This window comes from Hippoglossus hippoglossus, chromosome 4 (genome assembly GCF_009819705.1).
Source record: "Hippoglossus hippoglossus isolate fHipHip1 chromosome 4, fHipHip1.pri, whole genome shotgun sequence".
NCBI classification, from domain to species: Eukaryota; Metazoa; Chordata; class Actinopteri; order Pleuronectiformes; family Pleuronectidae; genus Hippoglossus; species Hippoglossus hippoglossus.
The window spans coordinates 6,769,704-6,780,580 of record NC_047154.1 but is presented as its reverse complement, the minus strand read 5'-3'; the positions used below and the strand labels follow the sequence as shown (position 1 = coordinate 6,780,580).

General features: G+C 40.5%; 1 protein-coding gene across 3 annotated transcripts in view; it reads left to right on the top strand.

Moving 5' to 3' along the window:
- Positions 1-1,664: 1,664 nt before the first annotated feature.
- The window catches only part of palld (palladin, cytoskeletal associated protein), a 56,341-nt gene continuing 47,128 nt past the window's right edge, over positions 1,665-10,877 (top strand). The window contains exons 1-2 of one of the 3 annotated variants that reach the window (XM_034582336.1): positions 1,665-1,908; positions 3,409-4,401. In XM_034582336.1, coding sequence (XP_034438227.1) covers positions 3,410-4,401 — 992 coding nt within the window. In that variant the 5' untranslated portion in view covers positions 1,665-1,908; position 3,409. The remainder of the gene's footprint in view (positions 1,909-3,408; positions 4,402-10,877) is intronic. The other 2 variants (XM_034582334.1, XM_034582335.1) reach the window with 2 other exon arrangements.

The following is a 10,877-nucleotide window of genomic DNA, read 5'->3' as shown; positions in this document are numbered from 1 at the left end:
GTAAATTAATAATCTCTATGATGTTTTCTATTTCTCCACTGTGTGTCAGGATAATGTCTTCTCCCCATCATGTTAATATGGGTTTATCAAGAGAGGAAACTCTGAGGCATACTGCGATATATTTAAACACTATAAGGAATAGAGCTGTGGTGTGCACATGTGATATAAACGTGCTGGAAATGTTCCAGCTCTATTTTAACATAAACCACAAACAGAGTGTCACAACTAAATAATAAAGTTATGAATCATTTACACTATAGTTAATGCTAATTGGGGTAAGAAGACAAGTGAGTATGATTTTAATGTGTGTTGGTGTGTGTGTGTGTGTGTATGTGTGTGTGTGTGTGTCTGAGTGTACAGTAGACAGGTATTACAGTGGAAATTCCTTCCAAACTTATCTCTGGCACTCAGCTGTAATCAGTAGTTTGATGATGAAGAACCAGAATAACTCTGAGAGCACAAAATGTGATGGCCTAGAAATAGACCATGTGAGGCTGTGTGGTCTTCGACTGTTTGTGCCTGTCTGACTATGGAAAGCCAAGAGGGCCATCTATCGCCTCTGTTTTCATACGAATTACAACACTCTGGTGAGGCACAAGAGTTAAGGAACATTTTAAGGACTTAATAGATCACGTACGTAATAGTGATCACGTACGGATGCACACTGGCAGGGATAATGTAAATTACATATGTTTGCCATAAAGTTTTCTTTCTAAGTGGGTTTATTTTTAAATCAACAATTTTGATTTCAGATCTGACAATACATAGCAAATATACAAACAACAACAGTGTGACACACACATTTTTCTTTCAAAATTAATAAATAGTCGCAACAATAATTGAGCCAGACTCAGTAGCAGTTCTAACTGAAAATGACAGGCAGATATTCTAAAACAAAATCCAAATAATTGGATGGAAAGGGAGAAACCAAAGTCGTCAGAGTCCAACCACCCATCTCCACTTATTTGCTGGCCTGCACCATGTTTGATATTAGTGGGTTTTGATGCTGTAAAAAGTGGCATTTCAATCTAAATCATTAAAATTAACATGATTTATGGCCCCTTTGGCTTTCCACTGTTTTGGCCTAAATCTAAACCATCTTTCTTTGATATACTAAATAATATTAGTTGTCTGGGCAGAGAAAAACACTTATTCAAACCTCTACATGCTCCGTGTAGACAGGCGGCATTGACCTTGACCAAACCCACAGCTGAACCTTCATCTCAGCTCTAGTTATTATTAAATCCTCTCAGGCTCATTTTAAGATAACTCAGCGACAGGTAGAACAGACATGTGGGTGGTCCGGGGTCATGGGTCAACTCAGCTAGTGACACTGACAAGCTCCCGTCATGTCACTGTGTCATATCAGACGTCTTCACTGGGCGAACCATAACCAGCCAATAACTGACTTATTCAGCTGGATGTTTAGTGTCTTTATTACCCTAATGTGAGGCAGATGCACACTGAGGGTTGTGTTTTGTTACATCAACAATTCTCCTGGTTTATTGGTGCATATTAATGGTGTATGTTGTCAAATATTACACCTTGTTTATTGTGTTTCATTAAATCCTGCTTATGTGAAAAATGTCACTGCTACCTTCTGTTCCCCAGGACTACCACACCACTCTCTCTCCTCCTGCCAGTATTCTGGCTGTGAAACCTGAGCCAGGGGCCAAATATAGCCCCACACAGTGAGCAGATAGGGACCGGGACAGATGGGACAGCAGGCCACTGCAGAGACAGTACGCAATTGGACCCTGAACCTGAGAGGTCCTGCCGACCGTCTGACCAATAAGGCTGCTCTTCTAGGAAGAGAAGCTTCTTTCTTGGCTCATTCTTACTAAATAAACACGATAAACCTGGAACCACAAAACCCAGAGAGAGTTTGGACAAAAAGCCCAGTTTAAGGTAAGTTTTCCATTTCTTCTTGTTGATACTTTCAACTGCTTTTTATGGTTTGGTGCCAAATTCATTAGCAAAAATATGACTTAGAATTTCATGTAACCTGACAGCCATTTTTAATCATAGTCTTCATATAGGCTACATCAGCCCAAACATGGTGTGAAGCTTTGAAGCTCTCATGTTTTTAAGTACAAATTTGATTAATTCTCAATTAAATGTCTGTTTATATTAAATATTTGAAGGTTTAGTAAATCAAGGACATGATATGAAGTAGTGGAAACTGTAACAGTGCTGACAGTCATTAACATTTTGTCAATCAGTCTCAAATTTTCCACATTCATATTTAATCAGCTCTGTGCCGTCGTGCATGTTCTCTTTAGACAATGGGATGTCTGAGGGACATTGTCTGGGTTTAATGCTCGAACCCAGTTACTGTCAGTGGACGCTTTTGCACGTCCAGTCTTACCTGTGAGTGTGTTTGAACGTAGGGACCGAGTTTGAAGGGCCTGTGTCCTGGGCTGAGGGTGGGTGGGGTTGCAGTGCTGCTGTGAAACATAGCCCAGGAGATTAAAAATAACAACAGCTGGTCTTCAGGACACCGTGAGGCGCCGAATGTGTATCAGCACCAATAGTTTGTAGTGTCAAGATTTCAGAGATCACAAACACTTGTGACCTATATTACAGCTGATTTAAAATGTGAGACACTTACATGTTAATAGCATCAAGTGTTATGAATGTGAAGCCTCTCCTCCCCTGTTTACAAAAAAGCACGGCTATATTCGTACATGATTTTATTCTTTCTAAGAACTAATCAAAACATGTGTAGTTAGATTTATATTTGATCCATTACCTCCTCCATGGAGGGTATGTTTCCATCCGTGTTGAGAGTAATGGGACTGGTGAGCCTTGACGGAGGTATGCGTTCAACTGTTTGAGATTCTAGTATTTATTATGTTAATGGATCTTGCAACATCAGTTCAGTGACTGTTTCTCTCCTTTGGTACAGAGCAGTACTTCTGTTGATGCTAAAAAAGGATCAGTCATCCATCCATCCAATATTTACCACTTGTTATTTGAAAAAAGGATCACTCAGTTCACAGAAATTAAATCGGTGACTTTGGACCATTTTTACAAAACTATTAGCTGATTATTTAAAAAACAATCAGAGGCTTTATCCATTAATCCTGTAATTAATCTAATAAATGAAAGATTCAGCAGAGTGATGGGTTAAAATGTCCTCACACAGACAGAGCGAGTAATGCCAGTCATGTTGACTATGACCTCAGTAAAGGCCTTTGCTAATACCGACCAACTGTGTCTGACTCATCCTGCCAGCTCTGGCTGCTCGAGGAAGAGTGATTCAGTATTGTGTACTCGATATTTTAATCTTCTCTTCTGTCTGTTTGTAATGGCCCTTTTTTAACTGATGGGTAGTTTGTACTACCAATCGTCCACAGTGTAAACATGTGTCATTTCGTGGCTGATGAAAGTTGATGTGTATTTCAGGATGCAGGACGGGAGTTGGAACCATCCACTCCCCTTCTCTCTGCTGCTAAAAGACTCAGCAGCAGGCGGGGCACTGGAGGGGGATGGAGGTGTGTTTTCTGAGGCATCCTCCGATGGGGAGCTCTACCTGGACACTGTGGCAGAGCTGGGTTCTGGAGACGGGGACTTTGCAGATCTCACTGCCTTCTTAAGTGCAGAAGAGATTCATCATAGTCTGGACCTGGCCTGGGAGGCCTTTGGTGACCCATATGCATGTGAAGATCCAGGCGCCTCTAATCCCACACCCCAGGAGCAGGCTCTCCAACCAATGCCCCCCCCTGCTGTGAACACCCAGACCACTGAAAACCTCACCACAAGCTCAAATGTACAACACCAGACCAAAGCCCCCGTCCCAGATGACAACGGAGCAGGTAGAGTCTCCTCTGGCCAGAACACTGTCCTCATCAAACCTGTACAGGTGTCCAGTGAGGCTCCGTCCTCTGCTGAGAAGGTTGTCCGCCACAAACCCATCCAAACACTTTATAAGCAGGATAAACCCAGGCTTGTTCATGCAGACCTGGAGCTGAACGATCGGGTTTCTTCAGCCACAGAGTTCTGTAGCCGAGCCGCCACGTTCATTGAGGAGCTGTCGTCCATTTTTAAAGGTTCTGCTCACCTGGAGCAGCAGATGGAGGACGACTCCTCCTCTCCTGACAGTGGCTATCTGTCTCCCAGGAGCCAGCGGCCAGTCCCTCAGGGCTCCGTCTCTGCTCCCCCTCTGCCTCCTGTCCAGCAAGAGCAGACGCAGTGCAACCAGACAGACACGGGCCCTCAGCCTGGGGGCCCGGTGGGAGTCACAGCTGCAGCAGGGTACCAGCACTCTGGAGCTCCAACCACAACCGGACCCCTGTCCCCTCCTCAATTCCTCCAGAAGCTGAAGAGTCAGGAGGTGGCAGAAGGAAGCCCCATCCGTCTGGAATGTCGAGTGACAGGAAACCCCCTCCCACTCGTCAGGTAAATGTGAACAATGTGAGATTTGACATCTGCTGTTTGCTTTTCTAACAGTTTTTGTGAAAAACAACATAGTTAAATCACTACAGAGAGAGAGTCGAGTAGATAATAATTGAAATATTATCACATGAATAATACGCCTTTATATTTTTTGTGTTCCATTATTTACTGGGAAAGAAATTCAGAAAAAAATATACAGGTTTTATCAAAATGCATTTTGTTGCTGTTCCAGTGACCATTACAGTGAAAAATGCTTTCTCATCTAATTCATATATTAAGCCAGTATTCCAGTGTTGGTTGAGGTGAAATCATTGACAGTGAAAATATAGAAAATAAACCCTGGGGGAAATGAGATCAAATGAGAATGTAATGATCCCTGTGGTAAACTATACTTAATAGCTGTTTATTTTCAAATCAAAATTTGTTTAATTTGAATTTAATCTAGTTTGTATTATTGATGTATTGGTTTTTTTGTTTTTTTTAATCTCTTTAAGTGTTTGCACATTTCTTAGTTGACTCATTAATTGATTATTGGCTTTTTTTCTGCTGACTTATAAGTCAGTTCATTAAGCGAATAATGATAGAGATTTTCACCACATCAAGAATATGAGGGAATTGTTTCCTTATTCACTTTCTCATGTCTTGTATTCAGTTTGTTGGTGAACATCATTAGCTGTCACCAGGATCTGATCTGGTTGAATTTTCTCAAACTCAATGCTGCTTATGTCGATGTGACAGCAGCAGTTCACACACAACAAAAATGTGTGGATGCAGGATCCCTGTAGTTTTTCATAGTTTTGACAGTTGTTGAGTTGTTGACTCTGCTGGTCAGGTGAAGGTGGGACACTGTGTAAAGCAGCTCTCTCTCTTTGCTGTTAATTTGTGTCTGATGTGTTCAGCAGTCCTGGCTCCATCTCTCTGATACTGAAAAGCATGGACACTATTTCAGTCTGTTCAGACATGTTTAGGGGACTGACATTTATGATTGTGTATAATTTAGAGAGAGACAATAATTGTGTAACCATCACATTTGTGTTCTGTCAGACTTGTTATAATGAAAATAATAATAATAATCACATAAAGATAAACATATAATTACACAACAGAACTAAAAAGATTTCTACAAACATTATAAACAAGTGGCTGCAGTGGAATTCCTTTCAAATTCAGTGCTTCGACCACACTTGGCGGAGGTAAGGGCATTGCGGCATTAGAGTGTCATTCTAGTTAGTCATGGTTTTGAGATATGTGTCTCAGATTTATGTTGCCACCGATACAATGGAGCTGTATGGAATTTTACTTGTGGTCCTTACAGTATTGAATAAATTCAGTTTAAAATTGGCATCATCTTATCTTTCTAATATGCACTCCTGCTACTCTGGGTGATCCACTCAGCACAATTATATTAATGTTTAATGTGACTTTGTGTTTGGTTAAAAGTAGTGTTGAGAACAAACTATGCAGAGACAATGCTGCGGAATGTTTTAAATTAAAAATTTAATTTCGACTGCTGTAAAACCACAAACAAAATTCCTTTTACTGCCATTGCATTAAATTGAAAATTGAAAACCTGGGCAGTCAGATCTCAAAACTCAATAACATCAAAACTGTTCTCATAACAAGGTTGTAGTGGGGTTAGTGAAAAAAATGTCCTCTCGTATTTTAGCTGAAAAAAAACGTTGAAGAAAAGGGATTCTCCAGGTCTAGTTTGAATCCAAGATGATGAATGAACCTGACCTACACTATAAGAATAGCCCTTTATATCACAGTGTCAGTGATGCTGAGCAGACCCAGCGTCAGGATCCAGCCTCTCTGACCTGGCCATTGGAGATAAGGAGAGTGAGGTGCGCGGCAGCCGGGGGTGAGATAAACCCACGTGTTGACAAGCAGAGCAACTGGTTTTTGACTTGTGGGGGATTTCCACTCTGTGTACGCACATTTATCCATTGGTACCGGAGCCAGTTGTCGAATTTATACCTGGATGAACTGTTATTCCTGTGGAGCGGACAACACCCCCTGCCCCTGGTTATTTGCAAACTCAAAATACACTCCTCTCTTGTTTCTAGATATGTTGGCCTCACAGATCAGTGGAGTTGTTTGCTGTTTACTATAGAGAAATACCTGAATAAGTATTTATCTACTATTTGTTGTGATGACTTCAGTGGTATGAGGATGGCCTCTCTGCACTGTGTGTTTTCTGTTTCTCCTCTTGAAACACTACAGGCTGAATTTCAGTTTCACTTTTAAACAAACATTGACTCAGTAGAGCACAACAGTCCCTTTAAATTCAATCACACACAGATTTTTTTCATAAAGACCAATTAATTATACGATTTGGAGAACGATGAAATGTTGAAGAGGTGATCTACTCCCTGATCTTGATCTGCACCACAATCTATTAGCTTCTTCCATGACCCATAGCACATCCTTACACCAAGTTTCATGGAAATCTGTCCAGTTGATTTTGTGTAATCTTGCTCACTAACAAACCAACAAACAGACAGGGGTGAAAACATAACCTCCCTGGTGGAGGTAATGGTTAAACCTTGATACTCAGAATAGCTGCTTTAAATTACTGCTTAACTCTAAAATTAGCTGAAACTGTTTACTTATACAATTTGTATCTACTTCTGAATCATTATTATAGTGAAACTAATTTGTCAAAGGACACACTATTACATTGTGCATATGTTTCCCTTTATGTCAGAATTACCTTGTGAAACCTTATGCTCTTGCCCAGCATTTGAGATAATGTGCGTTTAACAAGTCCTCATCCTGACTCAGTTTATTATACTACAGCCTCCTGCGGAGCGAGAGAGTTTCGGTTTCAGTGCGTTTCGAGCAGGCGCTGCGTTTTTAGGTGTTTGTGTAATCAGAGGACATAAAGGCAGCGGCCCAGGACGTGTATCTCCCCAGTGGGCTGTGAGGGGCCTCTTCTGTAGCTGTATAAATAGTCTTCAGGCAAACAGGAGCCAGGCACAGGAATGTAGGCAATGCAATGACAAGGCGTTTTCACTCACCGGGCTCAACATCTCCCCACACCTTCTTGGGGAATATGAAGGTGTGGAGCTGCGGGCAGTACATGTCCTGTATCAGAGAAAACGAACAGGCAGCTCAGAGAAGTGATGTGGAAAATGAAAGTGTAGAACAATGCACTTCTCCTTGTAATTTAATTATCTACGTATAGTTTACAAGTGTCTGTAAAAGTTGAAAGTGAATTCAGTTGTTACCTCGGTACTTAGGTGGATTAGGCAAAAAACCACTGGACAGATTTCCACGAAACTTGGTGTAAGGATATGGTACAAGTCAGGGAAGAACCTGTTATATTTTGGTGGGGAACTGGATTAGGTGCAGATTTTTTTTGTTTCACTCAACATTGTGAGATAGGGATTTTTCCAAAGTTTTTTTGTTGATGCTTTTTGATGAAATCAGGCATGTTTAGGGGACTGATATTTATGATCCAAATAAGTTAGTTGGTTAGTTAAACTTTATTTCAGACTCTTGGTCCATAACAGTATAGATATAGATTAAACCACATAACGACCTTTGTTCCACTGCTCCCAAAAATAAAAATCCAGATCAAGTGAATTTAAATGTGGTTTCATGACGGGACTTTTGGGCCTTGGCGGTGCCCTACTGATTGATATTCTAGTGGCAGAATGACATGTAAGGATATTGGGACTGGTTGCAGAATTGTTTGTGTGCTGTTTGAAAAAATGTGACTGTCGACTACTTGTTGTGGACACTAGAGGGCAGCAAATAATCTATTACACAAAATATAATTGTATGTCCCTGAGAAGCTTCTTCTGGAGAAAAAAATCCACATAGAGATATGTACAGTTGCAAAGATAGTTTAGCAGATGTAATATTAGTTGGAGATAAAACTCAGTGTTTTCTCTGCTGGACTGTTTGTTGTATGAGATGAATATACAGTATAAGTGAATATAAAGGTTCCTGAGGATCACATCCCTCTGCTCTGCGTAACTGTAAAATCAACACTGATGAATTTGTCGGTGTATTTCAAGACCTTTTCATCGTTTTCACAAATCTGCATCCTTCCTACAGCAATAACCACATGCTCAAACATGTGTGTATGTTGTTCACACTCATGTCTAAAATTCTTACCCACTGAGCTGCTTGTAAATTAAAGCAGTGTGTCAGCTGGACGTGACTGACTATATGCTGTGTGTGATCTTTTCTGTGCGTCTCGTGGTTACACACATCACACACGTACTGTATGCATGTTTTTTATATGCTCCTCTGGAAAGTTAATGGCTTCCATTCACCCTAACAATCTGCCCTTGAGAGCTGTTATTGGTATGAAGTATGCAGATGTGTGTGCATGCATGTTTCTTTTAAACTCCTACAAAGGTTGAATGCCTGATTTCCATTAAGTGTTAATTTCCCATGGGCAGCGTCTTTGATGCAGCTGCCAGTCTAAGCAGGTGATGCACCTCCTCACCTCCGTCTCAGCTCTCCCAGGCTAATGAGTTCCTGCTGAGCCGATGCCAGCTTTCTGCACGGCCAGTGAAAGAGACATTCCTCATGGTTGGGCGCTGGGCGCGGTGCTCTGTGGTCAGCCGCAATTTGTCTCGGCCGGAGAGTCTTATGGCACTGAAGGCCTGGTATTCTTCAAAATGTCCTCACGCTCCTCGCACACAATGTTTTATGCAGTGCTCTGTATATAATGATGCATCTCTGGTATTGGGTTGGTGTGCGTGAGTTGTATCCTTGTGGGAACCACTTTGTGCATTTTTGCAGTCTGAGGTCATTTCGGCCTTTCTTTACTTCTAAAAGAGGCTATAGTTTTGGGTTAAGATTTGCTGTTGGCATGAAGGAATAGGCAGTCGGTGTCAGACCCTTGTGTGTGTGCGTGTGTGTGTGTGTGTGTGTGTGTGTGTGTGTGTGTGTGTGTGTGTGTGTGTGTGTGTGTGCCTGTACTTATATATTTGTGAGGACCATTTTGAGCATAGACCTTACGGAGTTAAGACATTTTTGGAAAGTTGAGAGTCCTCACTTTTTCAAATGCTTGTTTGAGGGTTAAGACTTGCTTTTAAGGTAAGGGTTAGAATTAGATTTAGGTAAGGGTTAGGATTAGTCATTTAGTTGTGATGGTTATAGGCTAAGGGGCTGGCAAATGCATTATGCCAATGAGTGTCCTCACTATAGAAGTAAAAGAATGTTTGTGTGTGTGTTTCCTTGCTACCGAGAGCATTTCTAAACAGTGGTGATGGTGTGAGGTCTGTTTGTGCACAACACCAAACACGCTGCGGGTGCCTGATGACTGATTTCTCACTATTTCAGTGCAGTGCAGAGCAGACAGAGAAAATCTATCTCCAATTGTAGCGTGCTCAGCAAGCTATTTTAGGCATTTTGTCTGATGCTCTTCTATGTCATTACCCTGCCGCCATTTTAAAACTTGACTTGGGGTTGAATGAAGAGGAAAGGGCAGTTGTAGAGAGCAGCCATGGACTTTTGGTTTCAACCCAATGCACAAAACCACAGGGGAAACATTTGGAAGATGAGAGGCTGCTGAAGAATTCTGTGAAATCTACACAAAGCGTCTTCAACAGCAGGAGGAGACGACATTCCTTGAGTTGATGATGGAATTTGTTGTCAAATACAAAGTATGATACTTGTTTGAATCAAACACACATTAAATGTTCATGTATTTATTTTGCAAACAAATCTTAATATTTCCTGAATTGTCCTATTTTATTGTTCTAATCAAACTTGATGTCCTGGGGACATGTTCTAATCAAACTACGCTATGTACATTAGAGGGCTTCACTCTCTAATGTACATAGCTCAAACACTGAATAAATTCATCGTTCTACAGCCAAAAAATTCCAATTCACTCAAATATGAGAGTTTAGTTTAGTTTAGTTTAGTTTAGTTTAGTTTAGTGAGGAAGTGCACAAACATTTTACTGTTGTAAAAGTATAAATAATAGACAAAAACATTATCAGGTAAAAGTAAAAGTATCACATTAACCTTTTTACTTGAGTTATGTTATTGAGTAATGAGGTAGTATTTGCTTTAAAAGTATTAAAAGTCCAAAATCCAAAAGATCAGGTGTTTCTTCACCAGTGATGCTGCTGCTGCAGGATGTAGTGGAGTAGAAAGTACAGATATTTGCTGATATATGTTAAATAAAGTACTTTGTATAAAAGTACTCAAAAATACAATTTAATTAAGTACGGATACATGAAAAATGTACTAGAGTAAGGTAACTAAGTAAATGTACTCTAGGTCCAAGTCACTGATACACGATGTTGTCATTGTCAGTTTTTGGAGAGAATAAAAAATATTCTCAATGTTAAACCAAAAACAAAGAAAAAACATGTTTTAGGGATCATTTACAGTCATAAAATCACATAAGAAAACAAATTATAATGTCAAATGATACTGTCTCTCCTTTGCTTGTCTGTACATGTGTGTAATGCCAAACTCATCACAGCACAAACTATCTTATAACT